At 41.5% G+C, this 23,629-nt stretch overlaps 1 protein-coding gene across 7 annotated transcripts in view; it reads right to left on the minus strand.

The window, feature by feature from the left end:
- The window catches only part of AFG1L (AFG1 like ATPase), a 195,382-nt gene that overhangs the window by 67,663 nt on the left and 104,090 nt on the right, over positions 1-23,629 (minus strand). For 6 of the 7 annotated variants that reach the window (XM_070073732.2, XM_070073733.2, XM_089333866.1 and 3 more), the window contains one exon: positions 5,787-5,869. In XM_070073732.2, coding sequence (XP_069929833.2) covers positions 5,787-5,869 — 83 coding nt within the window. Of the gene's footprint in view, positions 1-5,786; positions 5,870-23,179; positions 23,479-23,629 lie in introns of those variants that run through there. The other variant, XM_089333864.1, reaches the window with a different exon arrangement.

The following is a 23,629-nucleotide window of genomic DNA, read 5'->3' on the forward strand; positions in this document are numbered from 1 at the left end:
CCTAAGGTGAGTAATATACGGGAAGGGATTACGAGCAGATTAGATCATGGCAAAGGAAACCACCAAAACTGCAACACAGAAAAAAGACTGGAAAAATGGACAGGGCATCAGTGACCTGTGGGACAACATAAAGGGGTCTAATGCACACAGAACTGGAGTCTCGGGAACTGGAGAGGCAGACAGGACGCAGGAAAATAGGGGAAAAACTGCTCTCAGACGAACACTCTAAATCCACAATTCCAAGAACCACACAGTCAACTCGAAAGAAAGGGTGGGGGGAGAGGGAAGGAGGGAGGGAGGAAGAAGGAAGAATGGGAGGAAGGAAGAAAAGCAAAAGAAGAAAAGAAAAGAAAAGAAGAAAAGAGGGAAAGGAGGCAAGAAGAAGAGCACCACACCAAGGCACAGCGTAATCAAACTGCTTAAAACCAATGATAGTAAGAAATTGTAGTCACAGCCAGTGATAAGATTGATGTCCTTATGCAGCAAAAGAATGCAGGTCAGAAGATAATCAAGTGATATTGCTAAAGTGCAGGAAGAAAGAAAGGAATAAAGGGTGGGAGGGAGAGAGGAAGAAAGTCCTGCCAACCTTACTTAGCTAGTTAGCAAAAAAGATTTCAAAAATAAAAGCAAAACAATGACTTTTTGAGATATGAGACATATAAAACATGACAAAACTCATCCTTAGCAGAGCACCACTGCCAAAAAATGTTAAAGTGCTTCAGAAAAAAGGAAAAGGATACTAGACAGAAATTCCAATCTATACAACATAATAAAGAGTACAAGACATGATAAATATGTAGGTGAAGACTTTTTTCTTATCTTAAAAATCACTTTAGGGGCCGGTGCTGTGGCGTAGCTGGTAAAGCCACTGCCTGCAGTACTGGCATCCCATATGGGCGCTGGTTTGAGTTCTAACTGTTCCACTTCAGATCCAGCTCTCTGCTGTGGCCTGGGAAAGCAGTAGAAGATGGCCCAAGTCCTTGGGCTCCTGCACCCGCCTGGGAGACCCAGAAGAAACTCCTGGCTCCTAGCTTTGGATCAGCACAGCTCTGGCTGTTACGACCAATTGGGGAGTGAACCAACGGATGGAAGATATCTCTCTCTCTCTCTCTCTCTGCTTCTCCTCTCTCTGTGTAACTCTGACTTTCAAATAAATAAATAAATCTTTAAAAAATCACTTTAAAAATTACTTAAGCAAAAATATAAGCAATGTACTATGTACTTTATATATAACAAAATAATGACATGTTGTGGGTGTTTGGTGCAGTGGTTAAGTTGCTGCCTGGGATGCTCATGTCTTACTGGAGTGCCTGGTTGAGTCCCAGCTACCCCACTTTTCATTTCAATTTCCTGCTAGAGCACACACTGGGAGGCAGTAGGTGATGACTTAAGTCTTTGGGTCCCTGCCACCCACGTGGAGACCTGGATGGAGTTCCAGGCTTCTGGTTTCATCCTGGCCCAGGCCTGGCTATCACTGACATTTGGGAGTAAACCAGCAGATGGAAGAGCATGCTTTCTCTCTCTCTCTCTCTGTCTCTCTCTCTGTCTCTGTGTGTGTGTGTGTGTGTGTTTCTCTCTCCCTTTCAAATAAATACAAAAGTAAATAATAAAAACAAATGAAATCCTTTGTCTCTGACCTAGGTCTCTGTGTTTTCGGCAAGCATCCAGGAACCAGTAAGAGATAAATCCATTAGGTCATAAATAGGATAAAATAAAATCCCAGGGCCAATGCTTGCCCCTGCTTAATGTTTAGCTAAAAATCTTCCCTGGAGGGTGCAGTGTCTGTGTGGAGGGCGGGGTGTTTGTATGTGAGTGTGGTGGAGATATGGTATCTGAATGGGAAACACCCCCCACTCTAGTTCCTTCAACAAACTTGGCAGAAAACAAGAACCTGTCCTACACAGTTCCTGAATGAAAAAGAAAAACAGGGGGAGTCAGGGTGAGTCCCAGGAGATCTGAACTCCTCTCCTCAAGAAAGTGGTTGTGATTCATAGAAGTGACAACAAAATGGCCCTAACATGGCCTGGGGCAGCGTTCTGTGGAGCCCTTGGCGTGGTGCTTCCTGTTTGGAAGGACACACTCATTGCATACATAAAATGATAACCTCTAGCACCACCAGCAGCAAGCAGAGAGCAAACCTGAAGCACTCAGATTCTCTGAAGGCACGGATGGGAGGGCGCCAACTGGACTGGTCCCGGAAGCAAACCAGATGCAAACTTGCGGCTCAGTGCTGGACTGAGAGTGACATGTTTGGATTTTGGCAAACCACATTCCACAGGGATCTCATTGGGCCCTATCCATCATGCAACCAGGAAGAAACTGCCTGTACTTGTCTCAGCTGATCATGCAGCTGCCACAGAATGAAAAACTGGACAACCACGGGATATTTTAACACTTTGGATATTTGTGTTCAAGCTCTCTGTGGCTTGTAACTTGCTAAATTTAAATTCTGTGCTATATATGAGAGTTGAAACTTTTCTTTTTTTAAAGATTTATTTACTTTATTTGAAAGGCAGAGTTACAGAAACAGAGAGAGAGAAACAGAGAGAGAGAGAGAGGTCTTTTATGCACTGGTTCTTTCCCCAAATGACTGTAATAGAGGGGTGGGGCCAGGCTGAAACCAGCAGCCAGGAGCTTCATTCGAGTTTCCCACACAGGTGCAAGGGCCCAAAGATTTGGGCCTTCTCCCACTACTTTCCCAGGCACATTAGCAGGGAGCTGGATCAGAAGTGGAGCAGCTGGGACTCAACCCAGCAGCCATATGGGATGCCGGCGTCACAGGCAGTAGTTGACCTGCTATGCAACAACACTGGCCCCAAAATTTCTTGAGATGGGCCAAATACATCTGGAACTTACAAAAGTGCTCTAGTGTTTCTATATTTTATGTGATATGAAGCTACAACTAGGGGAGAGTGTTTAGCCTAGCATTTAAAATGATAGTTAGATAGCCCATATCCCACATCAGGTACCTGGGTTCAATTCCCAGCTCCAGTCCTGAATTCAGCTTCCTGCTGATGCAGACCCTGGGGGACAGGAAGGATGGCTCAAGTAATTGGCTTCTTGCCACTCACATAGGAGACCTGGATTGAATTTCTGGCTCCCAGCTTAGCCCAGCCCAAGCTTGGCCATTGAGGGCATTCGGGGAGTGAATCAGCAGATAGAAGCTTTCTGTCTCTCTGTTAATCTGCTACTCAGTAGTAGTAGTAGTAGTAGTAATAATAATAATAATAATAAATTACATATAAATAAGCAATGTCTTTTGTTTAAAGATTTATTTATTTGAGAGGCAGAGTTACAGAGAGAGAGAGGGAGGGAGGGAGGGAGGGGTCTTCCATTCATTGGTTCACTCCCCAAATGGCCACAATGGCAAGAGTTGGACTGATCCAAAGTCAGGAGCCAGGAGCTTCTTCCAGGTCTCCCACGTGGGTGCAGGGGCCCAAGCACTTGGACCATCTTCTATTGCTTTCCCAGCCTATTATCAGGGAGCTGGATGGGAAGTGGAGCAGCTTGGACTAGAACTGGCACCCATATGGGCTGCCAGCACCCCAGGCAGAGGCTTAACCTACTATGCTTCAGTGCTGGCCCCCAGATATGCAATGCCTTATATGAATTACTTCTTGTGGAACCCAAATAATATTATGAACTATAGATTGTTCCATATAAACATTGGGGTAGTTTTTAAAATCTCCAGGAGTCCTTGTTATCATTTGGATTGCATTTTTGGACATTTTTCATTGGCTTCTGGAAAGTTAGACTAATAAATTACAGAGGTATTGAGTATTTCTACTTAGTAAAAAGTTACATATGAGATTCTACGTATAGGAAATTCTGAGACAGTGTGCTTGGAAGGAAGCTAGAATTTTGTTTTTTCTTTTCAGGTTCCAGTGAAATTGACAAGGGGACAATATGGACTCGCATATTCATGAACCAATTGCAGATACTGGGTCAGAAGGGAATAAAGAGAAATAGATGTTAAAACATAGGGTAATAAATAGCATAACACATTAAGGTCTATGACGGGGGGAATTAAGTTTTCCTATTCAAGCAAGATAAAAAGAAAATTAAACCTGAAATATTAACATGGTCTCAGGAAACTTTTTATTAATTTATTTGAGCACAGTGAAGAAGAGGAGAGACAGTGAGAGGAAGAGATCTTCCGTCTGCGGGTTCATTCCACAAAAGCCTGCAACAGCTGGGGGCGGGGCAGGCTGCAGCTGGGAGCTAGGAACTCAGTAGAGGCCTCCCGCATGGGTGGCAGCAACCCAATTTTTGAACCATCACCACTGCCTCCCGGGGTCCACATTAGCACAAGCTGGTGCCAGGGATCAAACCCATGTTCTCCAGTGTGGGACCTGGGTTTCTGAACCATCAGGCCAAATGTCCGCCTCAGGATTGTGCTACTTTCATCAGGAAGAGAAAAGAGTAACACAAGGCAAGTCAGAGAGGGAAGAACAAGGGCTGTGGGCCAAGTCCAAGCACCCTTTCCATCTCCAGGAAATCCTCCCACTGCTTTGGCTGTGATGTAGACCCAGGCTCCTAACTCTCCTGAGGGACCTTCTCACTAGGAAGGTGCTGTAATTCTTCCACAAAGGAGACACTTTGTGGGAAGACAAGGACCAAGAAATAAAGGATATAGAGAACAATACTAATTCATTTCTAGATACTATATACCTGGAATATCAAGAAATAAAAGTCAGGGGAAGGTTTCCAATATCAGAAGAAAAAAGAAAAGCAGAAAACACCAACATAAAAGAAACTGAGAAAAAAAAAGTCCAAGTTAAAGCAGGAGAAACAAGTGGTGTGAGAATTTTTTTAAATTACAAAGTACTTTAAAGACAAAGTACTTAAGGGTAGATGAAGAAGCTCCTATAATAATCATCAGAATCTGAATAATAAACTGAAATAGTCCCCTTGGTGCATTGTAAAGTAGGCAATTCTAATTATGTGATTTTTCTAGCTAATTTCTGCTTCAAAAACAGTAAAGTGCTTCTGCTTACAAGGTGGCAGAGACAAGAACTTTTCTGAGCCTCTCACATGCACGTTGTCATCAAAATTTAAATTACCGGAAACATGCCTTTTAGCTAAATTACAATTAGCCCTTGGACAGGTCTGTGTACTGAGAACCCACCACGTGCCAAGCACTGCTGGCACAGACGAAACAACAGTTTGCTCTGCAAAGCACTTTTTTCCTTCTCAGGTTCTCACAAATGACACTTTACAGCAAACTATTTTTGTTTTTCACCATTAACTGAATGCGTCTATTATTATAAATGGCTCCCACTCGGCAGAATCCTTATATCCAGTTGTATTTGTATATGCTATATATCTTACATTCGTTCCTTATGAAAGTCAATCAACAATGATAAATACAAACAGATTGCCTGACAAAATAAACCAATTTTGGAAAACTAGAAATGGCACACTTATTAGAAGATGTCCACAAATAATTAATTACTTTATCACATTAAAGATATTCTTTTAATATTAGAGGCTCTTGTGAGGCTACTCATTACTTTCTAACCATCTGTCATCACTCCTCCCCAAAAAACTAATTAGGTTTTCATCCAATCACACATTACAAATGATGCAAATATGGATAGTGAAACACAGCTTAACCAAGTTAACATCACAACATTTTGTAGTTTAAAAACCACATGCTTCAGAACTAGGCTTTCACATTCCAATAATTAAACTCATTTTTTCTCACCTTTTCCTGATTAATTATCAAATGTTAAACTTAGAACATTAAAAAAAAAAAAAAGAAAAAGACAAGAAAAGCTACTTACAGGTAGTAGAGTTTTCCTGCAGAAGGGAGGTCCCTTTTTCGGTAATCTACTCCAGAATCTAGCTGGACCGTGTTACAGTATTCCTACAATCCAAACACAAAGTCTTTTCAATAATAGTGGCTCAGAATTATTATCTTTCTGTTTTTTTTAAATTTCTTGAAAATTTCCTTCGATAGAATAATGCAATGAGATTGGAACAAAACAACAGAACTCACATGAGATACATAAAATTGAAGTTGTGAGATGAGACATATATCAAGCCAATGGAATATAAGTTTAAAAAAATTAAGATTTGAGGCCAGTGTTGTAGCATAGCAGGTAAACTACTGCCTGTGACTCTAGCATCCCATATGGGTGCTGGTTTGTGTCCTGGCTACTCCACTTATGATCTAGCTCCCTGCTAATGGCCTGGGAAAACAGTGGAAGATGGCCCAAATGTTGGATCCTGCCAACCCATGTGGGAGACCTGTATGTAGCTCTTGGGTCCTGGCTCCTGGCTTTGGCCTGGCCCAGCCCCAATTTGGGGAGTGAACCAGAGGATGGAAGGTAGATTTTCTCTCTCTCTCTCTCTCCCTCTCCTTCTCCCTCTCTGTGTAACTCTTTCAAATAAATAAATCTTTTTTTTTTAATTAAGATTTATATCATGCCTTTCTGAACTTTACTGAATTAGTGTTGACAGAAAATCTCCCAAATAACTGCATAATTACTTTCTTACATAGTCCAATCTCATTACCTGGAATGAGAATCTGGAGACTACCAGAAAGAATCGCTCATGGGTCTTCAGCACCCTGACAGCGAGCGAGACACAGTCTAAGAGGACTGAGCCAGGACACTGGTATCCACACCCTGAACAAGTGGCTGTTCTAAAATGATGCTGCAGACACCTTGCCTGCCCTCCACTTTTTTTTTTTTTTTAAAGATTTATTTGAAAGTCAGAGTTACACAGAGAGAGGAGAGAGAGAGAGAGAGAGAGAGAGAGAGAGAGGTATTCCATCCTATGGTTCACTCCCCAGTTGGCCACAACGGCCAGAGCTGCACCGATCCAAAGCCAGGAGCCAGGAGCCTCCTCTGGGTCTCCCACATAGGTACAGAGGCCCAAGGACTTGGGCCATATTTTACTGCTTCCCCAGGCCATAGCAGAGAGCTGGACCAGAAGTGGAGCAGCCGGGTCTTAAACCTGCACCCACATGGGATGCCAGTGCTTCAGGCCAGGGCATTAACCCACTGCGCCACAGCACCGACCCCTGCTCTTCACTTCTAAAGCAGCTGCCACTGCCTTTGTCCCTAGTTCCCTCTTTAGCCATCAATGTTTTCAGCATCTTCCACCAATCCATCCTGTGCCACTAATGCACTTTTTGCTCCCCCATTACTCCTTTCTTTCCACCCCTGTCCCAGCATGCATATGTGCACACAAATACCTGCCCCCCCACCACGCCCACTGCCTCAGCAAATGAGCTTTTGCTATACTTATCTCGCTAAGTCGGATTTTCAGGGGTTTGTGGTAGAGATATATGGGCAGGTAGGTAGGTAGGAAGAGAGAGAGAGAACCATCCTAGAGACAATGGTGACTAAGGGTTTTTAGGACAGACTGACCTTTTTGCTTGCATTCAAAATGAAAATTGCTTTGTGAAAAGTAATGAGAAAAAATTTACATTTTAACAAAACTACTGTTTAATGAAACACTCTGCATTTTTCACATCTTAGGGGCCACCGCAATTGTGATGGATTGTATTTTGCAAAGATAGCTGCACTAATCTCTTCATCCCAATATGTTCTTCTTACAGTGTGATGTTGAAATTCCAGCCAACAAGAAGTGGGGTCTGTGTCACAGCCTCTGGCTCTTGGGACCACGGTAGAAATGATGCTGTGTAGTAATATCCTACGGGACATTTGAGGCAGCTGCTTCCTACTGGCTAGAATATTTGCTGTGGAACCCTGAAGTGTCAGAGAAGCATCCTGCAGCCTAGGGGCCGCTATGCTGTTAGAAAGCTAAAATGAGGCATTTGGAGAGAGGCCCTGGAGAGACACTGAGATGACGTGAACAAAGAGATTGACCAATCCCTGGCTACTGTCATACAGAGGGAGCCAGAACTGCCAGTTGAGCCTTCCTCAAATCCCGGACCCACAGAAGCCAGGAGAGATAATAAAATAATGTTATATTTGAAGCCTCTGAATTTTGCGGTCATTTGTTGTACGGTAGGAGATAACCAGAATAGTAATGTGTGGCCACACCCGAGAAGCAGCCACGTCTTTCCTCCCTGAAACTGCAGTGAGGACTGTAAACCATGCAGATTAAGGACCGTTGATCACCCACACTCCAGCGCACAGGCTGCGCTCAGCGGCAGTGAGAAGACGTGGCCCTCCTCCAGCACCATGGGAGACCAATGGTGACTGACCCCATGGGAGGCTTGCCCCAAGACGGAGGGCTTTTCCTGAATACAGAACCGCAGTGGTGCTGGAACATTCTTGGGCCACTTGGGACGGCTGGTCATCCTAAGAGTGAAAACTTGGAAGAAGACTGGAAGGCTGGTGTAGGTGCCGCGGTTTATATAACAGCAGTTGGGAATTTGACTATCATCAAATAATCTCTAGAAGCTGGCCCTCTAGGGAGGCCTACAGAGCCAATCTTTTGACCTACACATTTGAAGAGCAACCCCTGGACCTAACAAGGCCTGGGCTCCCTACAGTGCACTTGGCTTGACGTCCCTAGTTCATCATGCCAAGGAGCCCATACCCACTCCCCAACCTCCCTCAGTCAGGACCTGGCTCCTATTACCCATCTCAACAGAAGGGGGTTCAGAATGTATGCATTCCTCTATCTCCTTGCTTCATACGGCCTGTGTACAAAGAAAAAAAATTGAGTCTTAAATCTGTCTTCTTCTGAACTACTTTGAGTAATACAGTAAGCCTGGGGAAAGAGGTGCACCCTGTCCTTTGCTCCTGCTGTAACTGTGGGGGCTCAGCCACCCCATGCAAAGAAGGAAGGATGTGTTCCTGTCTAGGGAGCACTTCCTGCCCTATCTCTCTGAGGGAAATCTGCCCTGACACCATAACCAAGAGATAACTGTTCATAAGCTACCTACTTTAAATACAACATAATATGCAGTGTAGCAATAGGTTCATACAAATGTATTTGCCCAGGTTCTCGATTTCTTTTAATCTGCAACTTATCTCCTAAGGCTCAATATTCCTAATTTAGTAAAAAAAAAAATCTTATTTTTTGCCATTAAAAATAAGGCTAATGGGAGTTATACAAGCTTCAATTTTGCTTTCTGGGTAACTAACTTCTCTATCATATGAGTGATTAAGCCCTAGCAAATGATTGCATTTGTACATTTGCTAATCACCACTGAGGAATCCCTAATCAGCAGGGGGAAAAAAAAAAAGAAAGAAAAAGAAAGAAAAACTAAAACCAAAGCCCTTAGATGTTAGCTCATAATTGTCTAAAAAATACTAACACCAAGTTTACATTTTTAAAGAAAAATAAACCTCAGATTTCCAGATCTTACTTACACTACATTCTTCACAGCATTTGGCAGAAGGAGGTGAAAGCTAAGCTATTTCCAAGTTGAGCACGAACCTCATCAAAGGGACATGGTCACTAAGTAATTCCTTCATTTCCAGGGATGTTGAAAAGGCCTGTGACCTCTCAGTACCATCCAATTCTAATGCATAGCATAGATAAGTCAAAATGAAATTTATTTTAAAATAGTTTGTATATTTATGTATACAAAAGACAAATACAATCGCACAATCTAAAAATGCAATTAGGAAACGAGGAGCAGAAGAGGGGGAGGTGACACAGCCTTGGGAGCGTAGCGTAAAGCAAAGGCCTTGGCTTGGGAGAAAAGTGACTGGAAGAATGGGAGGCAGCAGCTCACGCCGTCCCCGGGACTCCTGTGTGCACTGTATGTTTAGCAATCCTGATCAGTACCACTGAAAAAACAGCCATCTCACAGGAGACTAGATAGTGGTGACTCCGTTTCCAGTTGGGACAAAAGAATCATAAATACTGTGGAGAAGTCCTTTAAAACCACAGCATATTAACCTCTTAAACAAAAGATGAGATACTAAATAACGATTTGTCTACCTTAAACATTTTATTTTTATTTATATTGCTTCCCATAGTAAATTTGGAAAAAGTGGAAAGAAAATAGCTAGATAAATCAAACTTCTTTGACTTATCTAAGTGATTATATTAAACTAAAAATTAATATTGGTTTTATACATTTCTAATTAGTAAGCAATAAAAAGAAAAAATAGTTGAGGCCATTATTGAAGAAATAAAATATTTAAATAACTAAGATCTTTTTATTTAATTCTTTTAAAATGTATTTTTGAACTGAAAAAGGATCTGTGTTCATCCTATATGGGCACCAGTTCATGTTCTGGTTGCTCCACAACCAATCCAGCTCCCTGCTAATTGTCTGGGAAAAGTAGTAGAAGATGGCCCAAATGTTTGGGCCCCTGCCACCCAAGTGGGAGACCTAGATGAAGCTCCTGGCTCCTAGCTTTGGCCTGGTCCAGCTCTGGCCATTTTGGCTATCTGGGGCGTGAACCAGCAGATGGAAGATATTTCTCTCTCTCTCTCTCTCTCTCTCTCTCTCTGCCTCTCCCTCTCTCTCTCTGTAACTCTGATTTTCAAATAAATAAATATACAAGTCTTTCTTAAAAAGCAGAAATTGTCTCCTATCTCCTGCAAAAAATAGTTTGCTTATAGCTTAAATGCTACAAGTTTTTTCTACACCTATGGAGATAATGACGATAAAAATAAGATTATCAGAGATGAACAGATACCATATCATATAGGTGGTTCTTTAAAAAAAATAAAAGGATTTATTTATTTATTTGAAAGGCAGAGTTACAAAGAACCAGAAGCAGAGAGAGAGAGAGAGAGAGAGAGAGAGAGAGAGAAATAGAGAGGTCTTCCATCTGCTGATTTACTCCCCAGTTGGCCACAATGGCCAGAGCTGAGCCGATCCAAAGTCAGGAGTCAGGAGCTTCTTCCAAGTCACCCACCCAGATGCAGGGGTCCAAGGACTTGGGCCATCTTCTACTGCTTTCCCAGGCCATAGCAGAGAGCTGGATCAGAAGTGGAGCAGCAGGGACTCAAACAAGTGCCCATATGGGATTCCAGCACGGCCTACGGCGGCTTTAACCCCTACGCCAGAGTGCTGGCCCCTATACACAGTTCTAAGCTTAACTCTTTGCTATCTTAAAAGTTGAAACTATAGGTTTAAATGCATACTGTACTACTTTTTTTTCTTATAATACAATTCCATAAGTAAATGACTAGCAAGACTACAAGAAAGACATTGAACCAAAAAATTATTTTAAAAGTGGAAGAGTAGAGTGTCTTTTCAAATTATTTTGAAGTACTATACATCATAACAAAACTGCTTGAGTCTTACTAATTATTCACTTAGTTTTAGGTATTTGAAAGGCAAAGAGACAGAGAAACAGATTGCAAATGGCACTGAAGATTATAGACCAGTGGTTCTCAACACTGGCTGCACATTAGCTCAGCTGGGAAGTATTTGGAAAACACAGATGCCCATGCCCCACTCCCAGATATTCTGGGGAGGTGGGTTTGGTTAACTGATTTCTCCCACCCTGTTCCGTGTTAAGCTTCCTAATTGTTTCTACTGACAACCACTGGCTTAGCCTAATCAGGTCGCACCTATCATAGGCTCCATCTAAATCACATGGCTACTACACAACAAGCATAGAATTGGAGTGCACTTTGGGGAAGCAAGCACAATATTCACCAAGGTAACAAAAGCCACAGGACCTCCCGTGGTTGCTGTTCACGCTACTAGAATCACAGAGGGACAGAGTGCGGCATTGACTGACTTCTGGTTTACATGTGGGTAAAATAAGAAGAGAAGCAAAGCACCATTACTCTGTACCGGGAGGAAAGGACACAGGTATATGGGATGTGCAGACCAACGAATGAGCAAAGGAGAAAAGCAGCATAAGGAGGGGTAAAGCTGGAGAAAGACAGTCAGGCTGAAGTGTTTGATTAAATTAAGAGGGCTTTGCGGCCGGCGCCGCGGCTCGCTAGGCTAATCCTCCACCTAGTGGTGCCGGCACACAGGGCTCTAGTCCCAGTCGGGGTGCCGGATTCTGTTCCGGTTGCCCCTCTTCCAGGCCAGCTCTCTGCTGTGGCCCGAGAGTGCAGTGGAGGATGGCCCAAGTTCTTGGGCCCTGCACCCGATGGGAGACCAGGAGAAGCACCTGGCTCCTGCCATCGGATCAGCGTGGTGCGCCGGCCGCAGCGCGCAGGCCGCGGTGGCCATTGGAGGGTGAACCAATGGCAAAAGGAAGACCTTTCTCTCTGTCTCTCTCTCTCTCACACTGTCCACTCTGCCTGTAAAAAAAAAAAAAAAAAGAAAGAAAGAAAAAGAAAAAGAGGGCTTTGCGAAAACTGCACTGAGAATGCATGGAAGGTTTACTCACCAAATGGTCATAATGGCCATGGCTGGTCTGGGCCAAGGCCAGGAGCCCAGAACTCCATGTGGGTCTCCAATGTGGGTGGCAGAGGCCCAAGTACTCGGGTCATCTTCTATGTCTTCCTAGGCATATTAGTATGAAGTTGGATCTGAAGCAGGGTAGCCAGGATTCTATCTGATGCTCAGATATGGTATGCTGGGATCCCAGGTGGTGGCTTGATTTACTGAGCCACAACACCAAAACCAGATTTCCAAATTTTTGCACCAAAATAAACTTATCTTTTAATTCCATTTTCCACTAACTTTTGGAAGTTTTCTAGTATTTTCAGAGTAACTGGATTCCTGCCCTCCTCTGAAAAAAGGCAAAGCCTCAGCATCTGATAGAAGACCTGAACAGCCCTCAAGTGGAGCAAGGAAGCCCAGCATAAGGTGTCTCTGCCAGTGTCTAGAACTCTGAGATGGCCCATAGTGCATCACTCTCATCACCTATAAAAGGAAAGCCAAGGGCCAGCTCTGTGGTGCAGCAGGTTAAAGCCCTGGCCTACAGTGCTGGCATCCCATATGGGTGCTGGTTTGAATCCCAGCTGCTCCACTTCCAATCCACCTCTCTGCTATGGCCTGGGAAAGCAGTAGAAGATGGCACAAGTCCTTGGGCCCCTGCACCTGTGTGGGAGACCCAGAGGAAGATCCTGACTCCTGGCTTCAGATCAGCTTAGCTCTGGCCATTGTCACCATCTGGGGAGTGAACTAGTAGATGGAAGACCTCTTTTTCTCTCTCTCTCTTTCTCTGTGTCTCTACCTCTCTGTGACTCTTTCAAATAAATAAAATAAATCTTTAAGAAAAAAAAAAAAAAGGAAAGGCAAGGGGCAAGCATTTGGCTTAAGATGCCACTTGGGACACCTACATCCCATATGGGAATGCCTGAGTCCAGACCCAGCTCTGTTCCTGATAACAGCTTCCTGCTAATGCATACACTGGGAGGCAGGAGGGTTATGGCTCAAGTCCTTGGGTTCCTGACACCCATATGGGGGATCTGGATTGAGTTCTTGGCTATCAGCTTCAACCCAGTCCAACCCTGGCTGTTGTGGGTCCTTTGGAGAGTGAAGCGGCAAGTGGATTTTTCTCTCTTTTTGCCTTTCAAATAAACTAAAAATATTAAAAAAAAAAAAAAAAAAGGAAAGGTGAAACATCCAAGTGTAATAACTGCTCTGGTTTAACCATAGATTCAGAATGAGGGTGATTTACTCTCTTTCATGTTAAAGATTTATTTATTTATTTGAAAGACAGAGATACAAAGAGGCAGAGGGTGGGAGGCAGGGAGAGAGGGAGGGGGGAGTGAAGGAGGAAGGGAGGAGGAGGGGAAGGAGAGAGGGAGGGGAGGGGGAAAGGGGGAGGGGGAGAGAGAGGGGGAGAGGGAAAGGGAGATTCCATCTGCTGGTTCACTCCCCAGATGGCCACAGCAGCAGGAGCTGCGCTGATCCAAAGCCAGGACCCAGGAGACTCCTCTGGGTCTCCCACATGGGCACAGGAGCCCAAGGACTTGGGCCATCTTCTACTGCTTTCCCAGGCCATAGCAGAGAGCTGGATCAGAAATGGAGCAGCCAGGACTCAAACTGGCACCCATATGGGATGCCAGTACTGCAGGTGGTGGCATTACCCGCTACACCACAGTGCTGGCCCCTCCATGTTTTCTTAAACACACTGATTTCTACAGTGTTTGGACTTTTGCAGAACAGCATGAATAAGAATCTATACCAACTTTATCAACTTGGTCAAGACCTTGGATTCCATTAGTATATCAGTTTCCTGATAAGACTTAATTAATTTGGATGAACTAAGATGCTAGTTTGCATCCAAATAGCTATGTGCCAGGTGAGCAAGTAAGAACTGATAAAGTCTTGCCCTTTTCCAATGCAAATTATCTTGGCACCAGGTTGGAAAACAAAATTAGAATCATAACATTAGTGTGAAGAGTTGTTTCTGTTCAGAGAGTAGTGAAATTTGAGCCACATAGGTGTTTCTATTCATTATATACATAAAGATCCCCTGCTGCCACTTAAACCAGAAAACAACCAGTTGGTCATGACTATCTTTATAACACAGTAGGAGAAAAATAACAGCAATCACATACTGAGCAGATAATTTTACAACTTTTAAAAATCAGAGGAGCCAGCATTTGACATAGCAGTTAAGGTACCACTTAGAATGCCCACACACCACACTGAATTGCCTGGGTTCAAATCCCAACTCCAGCTCCCAATTCCAGCTTCCTGCTAACACATACTCAGCAGGTGATGGCTCAAGTACTTGGGTTCCTACCACCCATGTGGTCCCCAGCTCTTGGCTTCAACTTGGCCCAGCCCTGGTCATTGCCGGCATTTGAGGAGTGAGTTAACATATTAGATCTCTCTCTCTCTCTCTCTCTCTCTGTGTGTGTGTGTGTGTTTCTGTGTACCTTTTGAATAAATATTTTAAAATAATATTTTAAAAATAGGATTACTAGTCCCAAGTTACCCATGTAAAATCTGAGGTTCAAAAAGATCAAGCATTTTGATCTCTATTTTGCAGCCTATTCATGGGTTAGGGAAGCAGATTAGGTGCTGTTAACCCCTGCATACACCTCTTATGTTCAGAATATGGCAAAAAATGAAAGTTCAAAGACTCCACCACTCTTACATGTTTTGGCAATTATGATTTTGCAGTAACTGATGGCTGTTTCAATACATACAAGGAATATCCCATAAAATTCCCAGAGCATCATGCCTCAATTCCAGATGACTTCTTGCCATTATTTATATCCCCTCCTGTGCTCTGGAAGGGGTAATGTGCTCTACTAAAATAGAACGCCTGGGGCATTTAGCCTAGCAGTCAAGCCCACATCCCATATTGGAGACCCTGAGTTCAGTTGCAGCTCTAGTTCTAAATCCAGCTTCTCACCAGTGCTGACCTTGGGAGGCAACAGAGTGGATTCCTGCCACACACATGGGCATTTGGGTGAATCCATGGATGGAACTCTCTCCCTCTGCTTCCCAAATAACAAATGTTGGGGGAGGAGGAGGGTAAAAATGGGAAGGCATTTGGCCTCATGCTTAAGCTGCTGGCTAGGATGCCTGTGTCCCACATTGGTGTGCCTGGGTATAATTCCCAGCTCTGATTCCTGGGAGGCAGCAGTGATGGCTCACGTAGGTGGGTCTCTCCACACATTGGGAGACCTGAACTGTATTCCCAGGTCCTAGCTTCAGTGCCCGTTGGCCATTGTAGGCATTTAAGAAGGGAATCAATGGATAGAAGCATTCGCGGGCACGCTCTCTCTCTCTCTCTCTCTCGCTCTCGCTCTCGCTCTCGCTCTCCCTCTCTCTAATAAATAATTTTATAAAAAGAAAAACAAGTACAAGGCTTCAGTTGGTCAATCAGTTATATCTGATGCCAAAAGATCTCCAGGCTGTCTCCAGGGGATGAAAGCACAACAACTCCGGTTACGACTCATCTATGATCCCGCCAACTGACAATACAGCAAAGCTGCATGCTGGAGCATCTACTCAGGTACAGCTGCATCCAATTACACGCAAATGCTTGAGAAGACATAACGCTAGTAGTGGCTACTCCTGGGGGCGGAAGTAGGAATAAGATGGGAAGGAGGGTGGGGGAACCAGGAGAGGGAAGAGTGTGAAAGCCGACTGTCCATCTTTAGTATATTTGTACATACTCCCGGGATCTTTGGATTTTTAGCACAGAATGCATTCACTCATGTCTCGTGAGATTTTACAAAAAGAAAGACCTTAGAGAACTCCATGTATTGTTGCTAAATAGTGGTGCTTGGGAAAAGCTGATAGCCATCTTATTGAAATCACAACCATTATACATTTCCATCTCTGTCATAACACACAGAATTTTAACTAATATTCCATTCTCCTCACACTGTTTATTTTATCCAAGAAATACAGAGTCCTCACTCTAAGTGAAGGAAAGAAGAATAGAAGAGGTAGAAGAACACGTCACAGGCTGGAAATAAGCTGATGCATGTACCTTCCGAGATTCGTTTTCACAACCCTGCGGCCAGATACACAACCGCAGCTCCTGTAACTTTCATTTTCTCCCCAAGAAAGAGAACTGTGCAGGATACCCCCAGGCTAATAGGAACTTGCCACTATACAGGCAGCTTTGCAAAACCTAGTTGTTCATGTTTGGTAAATTTACCCACAACATTTTTCCTTCTTCCATACAAATAAAAATAGGTAAGCAGTAACTTTTCTATCTAAAAAATAATAATATAAATACACAAGGCACATAAATATTTACACTATAACCACTACTCCAGAACGATGAAGAAAAACTAAATCCCATTAAAATATTTCACTTAAAAGATGGTGCCCACATTTTTAGAGATTCCTAATGAAGAGTTTTAGTACCCAGGGTAATATTTATATTTTTTAAATATTTTATTTGAAAGACAGAGTTACATAGAGAGGGAGAGACAGAGAGAGAGGTCTTCCATCTACTGGTTCACTCCCCAGATGGCTGCAATGGCCGGAGCTGTGCCGATCCAAAGCCAGGAGCCAGGAGCTTCTTCCAGGTCTCCCATGCGGGTGCAGGGTCCCTAGGACTTGGGCCATCTTCCACTGCTTTCCCAGGCCATAGCAGAGAGCTGGATCAGAAGAGGAGCAGCTGGGACTAGAAACGGTGCCTATATTGGATGCCAGTGATTCAGGCCAGGGCTTTAACCTGCTGTACCACAGTGCCGGCCCACCCAGGGTAACACTTATAAATTATCTAAACTCTAGTTCTGCTCTTCCTTCATTGTATTTGCCCAACTTTTTGTCAGCCCACTATTCACTAGCACTTTTATAAGAAGAAGAAGAGACAAATTCAATTGATCTTAAAATTTATTCTATTTCTGATAAGATTGGGATATCACTATATTTCAAAAAGATGGTACTTTTATCAAAGAAAGAGTTCCTTACTGATAAAAAGCAATTGAGAATATAAATAATTCTACCCTAGGATAATGATACCTAATATGTAAATATATATGTACACACATACACATGTCAACACACACATGCACACACGTCCCCATTGTGTAATATGCTTGGAGGAAAGAATTCTCCATAAAAAGCAGGGAATTTGGACTCTAGACCTGGCTCTGCCCGGAACGAGGTGATCTTGGGTGAGATGATCTCAGGCATGAGTTTCAGTTGCCTCCACAGTATTATAGAGTGGTGCTGGTTTTCCTTCAAACTCTGACACCTGTGAGTATACACACACATACACACACACACACACACACATTCATCCACTTGCAAGGCTGGCCCTCACCAGCAGACATCAAATAGTGCAACTGATCCCAGGCTGGCATCTGTTCTGGTTGGTCTGTCAATGCCATGTCAGTTGTGAAAGTGTTTGAGTGATCATCCTTACTTACAAGCAAATTCAAATTATGCCGGTTCCTACTCATGTAACCTTCTGTTCGCATTCTGCCTTCCACGCACACGGAGGACATTCTAGAAGTCCAGTCGGCTCACCCTCTGGTTACAAATGGGAGCACTGTCCCTTTCCTACTGCTCTGCCACCCAGCCAAAGGGTTGCTACAGATGCCTTGCTCTCTATAACTTGTTTGGTTCCATGTTACGTAAGCTCATCTACACATAATTTCAGCTTTCTTCCTCCTCCCTGGCCTTCTCCCTTAGAAACCTTGCCCAGTTTTCTCAAGAAAATCTCCACTTTGTTACAGTCGATGCCAAACCATAAACATGACTATTAAACCACGAGCGGTGCAAATGATCCATTCATAGAAATAAAGAAAACAAAAAGGCATCACAAACCTCGGTTTCGTCAACCTATAAAACTTGTGAACATATTTAGGAATCCACTCAGCATTCAACCTCCACTGTCGCCGGTATGACAGCAAGCATGACATCTGTGGGGTTGGGGCCAGCGCCATGTGCTGCAGTTAAGCTGCTGCCTGTGATGCTGATGTGCCAGTGAGTGCCGGCTCGAGTCCCAGCTGCTCCACTCCAGTGAGAATTTGGCCCAAGTGAGTGGGCCCCTGAACCCATGTAGGAGACCGGGAAGAAGCTCCTGGCTCCTGGCTTCAGCCACTTCATCTTGGCTGTTGCAGCCATCTGGAGTGAAACAGCAGATAGAAGATCTCCCTCTGTATTTCCCTCTCTCTGTAACTCTGCCTTTCAACTACATAAAATAAATCTTTTAAAAAAGTGTGGGTTTAGTTTATTTTGTTGCTGTTTTATCTAACTGTTACATCACAACCTGTCAACACGTTAATCACTTCTACTCACTCTATTATAATATTTTTCTTATTCAGGCTGAGCATCCTCAGTCTAAAATTCTGAAATCCAAAATCTGAAACTTTCTACGAATATGACATCATACTACCAAGTGGAAAATTCCACACATGACCACATGTGAGAGGTCACAATCAAAATGTAGATGCAATTAAAATACTGTATAAAATTACCTGGATGAGGTGTGCATGAAACCTAAATGAATTCTGTGCTTAGATTTGAGTCCCATTCCCAAGATGTCTCATTATGTACATGTAAGTATTCCAAAATAAAAAAAAAATTCCAAAATCTGAAATAGTTCTAGCCCTAAGCATTTTGGCAAAGGGACACTCAATGTGTACTATATTATGGTTATTTGTTGGTATGTCTATTTTCCCCTATTGGAACATCTTAATTTTCTTGGTGGCAGGATTCATCCATAACACATTCATTACTGTATCCCCAGAGACTAAGCACTTAATGTTGAAATCTAAATATTGCTTTTCTCTATTTTACAAGGGTATAATATTTTCACTCTTGGGACAATTGGGCTTTTGTAGGCTAATTAGTGTAGGTCTTTAATACCACATTTAGAATACTGTTTGGGGAAGAAATCTATCATAGTTCAAAAGAAATAATTTACAAGTAAACTTCTGAAGCCTAATCTTCTTGAAAATTCATAGCATTGTAAGAGTCTTAGCAAGCTTGTGGTCCAATCCCATCATTTACAGATGAAAAAAAAAATGTAAGCTCAAGTAGGTTTAGGGGCTTGGCCAAAGTCAGTGGCAAAGCCAGGCTCACAAAGGCTGCCTTCTTAACTCATTTTGTTTTCTGCTACATCACGAAACCACATAAAATGTATGTTTTGTGATTATGTGTTACGTGATTGTAGGTTTGACTATATGCACACATATGTACATGCATACATATGTATACATATTGACTTTCAGTTGCTAAGAATTTTAAAGATTTGCTATATTATGTCAGAATATATCCAATTAACCTACTATATATGCATCCTGGCAATCACTATTGGCTAAAGAATATACCATAAAGACTTCCATGTGTCTTTAGAGACAAATTACAAAGTTCACATTTAATAGAAACAAGCTGGACACCAATTGCTAAAAGAGTATATTCTGCTTAAACATTAAGAAGTCCTTTTCTATGGATTTCAACTGAAGAGCCAATATACATTTTATTCTTATTCATTTTACATGCTTGTGGGTATATTCGGAGCTGACACTGCCTCAGTAACCTATGTAAAATTTAACACCAACTGAAAAATAGGAAGTGTAGATACAGCAGATAGTAAATGAATATGAAAAGTATTTTGTCCCAACACCCCTCCTATACTATGATGTTGATAGAAAGAAGCCAAACTCACTAAGGCTTGAAAAAGATTTCTTGGATATCTTGCAGCCTTAAAACTTGGTCAAACTATTGTTCAATGCCACACAGTTTGTGTCTTTATGCTCAGATGTTGTTGAAACAGCAGACTTAAAAGAAATAATGTCAATGAATCCTACCAAGCACTATACGTGACCTCTGGGGTAATTAGCAATCATTCAAAAGCAACAAGACTAAAATGTTCTATTCTTTATTACTGTCAGCTCTTATCTTGATCAGCATTTTAATAAAGATGGTTCGTTTCTAAGACAGTTTCATGAATCAGTCATAATTACATTCTGACATGCAGTGAATAGTAAAGCAAAACTAAATATCACTTCATCAACCTTTCTAACCTTTATGCAAGTATTAACTGTAAATAATTTTTACACAATCCTACAACAGAAAATCTGCATATTTCTTAGCTTTGTACATACTTTACCCCAAATGAATTTCCTGTGACCTATACCTGAAAAACACAATCAGCCATAATTATCCAGTTTTGTGAGATGTTCAGGTGTTGCCTTTCAGAGTTCAAATCAACTTCAAGTATAAAAGGCTACTTTATTCTACAAATGGCACAATATGCAAAATGGGTTAAGTAGCCAAAAGCATCCCAGAGCATTGTGGCTTGAAAGAAGTCTATCCAGAATCAAAACGTCATAACAAAACTACACTAAAGCGAAGCGACATTATAAAAATAGATTCATGGCTTAAGCATTAAGGAATGGATCACTGATGACTACTACAGGAAGACTTATAATTAAAAACATGTTTTAAAAAAGAATATTAACGAGAAGGAAATCTGAGCACTTCAGTATCCGGGAGGACAAATTTCTTTGGAAAAGGTTGAACATTTATCAGAAATATAAAACTTAGGGATACTATTCTGATACTGAGATTCGTGAGTAAGTTGCTTCAGTTCCCTACCCCCTTGCTAAACAGCTGTTTACTTTAGACTTTTGAAAAAGCTGACTTTTTGCTGAGGACTAATTTTTTGAAATATTTTAAATGGTTAAAGCAAATAATTCAACTATCAGAATACATTGACACTGTATTTTAGGTGATTTGTTGTTTGTTTTCTCAGAAATTTTTAAAATAAATGCAATTCTTTCTCAAGAATAATGTCTTCCCAGTATTGAATATAAGATAATTGGACTATTTTGGACAGAGCTAGATTTTCAAGCCTATATTTCAACTACTTTTTTTCAAACAAAGTTTACAGTAAACCTACTGACTTAATAGTCAAACTGATTTCCATTCAAAAACTTGAATACTATGAATTAGAAACATACTTCCCATTTTAGTCTGTATAATTCCATTTTTAAAACACACTCTTTGTACAAACCAATCTGAAATTATTCTCTAAATGTTTTCTTCCACATTTTTATTACAAGACAACCACAATGTTTCTGACTAGAGGGCAAAAAGGAATATAGCGAGCTTCTTTTTCATATGGGATTAAAAACACACCAAAAAATGTGTACGTCTTTTATGTGATAATTTTTGTTTAACTTTTCTATTTAGCTTTCTCGTGTATTATTCCTTTCTCTTATAGGAGGTGCAAGCAAAGAAGGGAAAAGAAGTGTTGATTTAAGAAAACAGATTTCCCAGTAAGAAGAAAAAAAGCTGTGATTAAGATTTAAACAAAAGCAAAAGATGGCTTCCTCTGAGCCCTGATGAGGTCCACCACCTCATTACGGACAACTGAAAACTTGTAATGCATTTTGTTTCAAGAGAATCCAAAAGTCCTTGGTATAAAGCAGACAGGGGGGCGCAGGGTCCATTCACTCTTTCTGTATCACCACCATTATGTAAAAGTATAAAACACTGCCTTTATGCTGCCAAGCCACAATGACTCTTCCTACATCAAAGGATTTTCAACCGCTAGGGTTTTTTCTTCAAAATTTATTCAAGCTAAGGGCAGAGAGACGACGATTCATACGCGCTAATTACGCCTAATTATCTATTCCCTTTTCTGACCAGCTTCGGCCAGTGTTATTTGCTATCTGGATTTCTCACAACCTCCCTTTGCCCTGTCCACCCAGCCCAACAGCGAAGGCTTTGAAGCAAACAGTTGTGGCTTTTTAAAGTTTCCTCAATATAGAGTTCAAGCAAATTAAATAATGATTCTGTTAGTTTTGACACATTTATGTGTTCAATCTGAGGACCTCTTGGTTAATTTGGCAAATTCCTCCCATCCCTTCATGGCTGGAATCATAGTAACACGCTCTCTTCCAGGAGCTTCTCCTCATGCTTTCTTTTCATGATCTAAATGAAATGTTTATTGGATTAAAGTTCTTCTCTGCACACCTCCTTGGTGGCCTATGACAAAGACCTTAAAAGTTCTATTAATTGGCTTCAGTTTTCAGGGAGGGGAAAGGGAGAATTTTATTTTGCATTACATCACTAGCCAAGAAAATTGTCACATGTAATTAAACTAATTTATCCCATGATTCAAAGGACCAAGAACCAACTAATTCATATTTAAGACACACTTCCTTTACATCATTTTTGTCATTAAAGAATTGGTTTCTTTTAGTTAAAACAGAAATGACTACTTAGTATCCTGATAAAAGAATTCCAGTGTTTTACATATAGGCAATATTTTGCTGTATTCCAGCTAAATACAAACATATGATTTTTTTTAGTTTTCAGTGGAACTTTCTTTACTGTCATTTTACATAAGACAACTAGAGACAATACATTTAATTTTGGTTACAACCAAAATTACTTTTCCAGAGGGAGGTTCTGAACTACTGCAAGGTCTACATTATCCTCAGGAAGATGCATATGAATTTCATTTTAAATCCACATAACAATTTTTATCTTAGACACTTATTAATTCAAAGACATAGTACAAAAACAGCACTACAAATAAAGTGAATGCCTGTTACTACAGATAATTTTCTTCAATAGAGTCTCTTAAACATATATGAAATAAGTTAATATGTGAAATGATCTTGGTAATTAGCCTAAAACTTGATAATTATGGAAACATTTTTCAAACCCAACTGACCACATTTTGAATTATAACATATTAAGTGCTAAATTTGAAATGAACAATTTCATGGTTTGTAGGAGAAAGACACAACTCTTTTCAATTCAGGAATTCAGTCTGTTACTTTTGTGCTGTCTTTTGTTTCTTTCATTCTTAAGTATTAAAAAGCCAACTTGTAAGTAAAGACATTATCACTCTAACAAAGGGTTAATCCCTGCAAGGCTGACTCAGGTGGCCACGCAGCAGAGGTCAGTGAGGCCGACACTGGCCCCAGGGGCTGATTCTGGTGAGTTAGCACTCTGAAAACTCCAGGATAGAAAGTTATGATGAAGAAACCAGCAAAATAACTTCACCCATGAAATGAAAATTGTGGCAGGAAAAAAATGACAAATAGACACTTATTTAACAAATCTCTGAATCCGAATGCTGGTGGCCAGACACAGGCTGAACACTGAAGGATTTCGCCAAGGATTGTTAGCAATGATTCTGAAGTTTGTAACCGCAGATCAGACCATGAGAATATTCTTAGATTGTTCATTCTCGGGATAAGATCCCTTGGGAAAAAACTCTAAGAAAATAAAAAACATAAAAGCTAATATATAGCTTAATGTTTCAGGCTGTATTAGATAAAGGATACATACCGATCTAGAAACATTAACAACTAAGTAGCAAATATGGAGTTACTTGAACACAAAACAAGTATTGCAGAAGTAGTAATA

The sequence above is a fragment of the Oryctolagus cuniculus genome, chromosome 5 (assembly GCF_051225735.1).
Source record: "Oryctolagus cuniculus isolate XC-2025 breed Fujian yellow rabbit chromosome 5, ASM5122573v1, whole genome shotgun sequence".
Classification (NCBI taxonomy): domain Eukaryota; kingdom Metazoa; phylum Chordata; class Mammalia; order Lagomorpha; family Leporidae; genus Oryctolagus; species Oryctolagus cuniculus.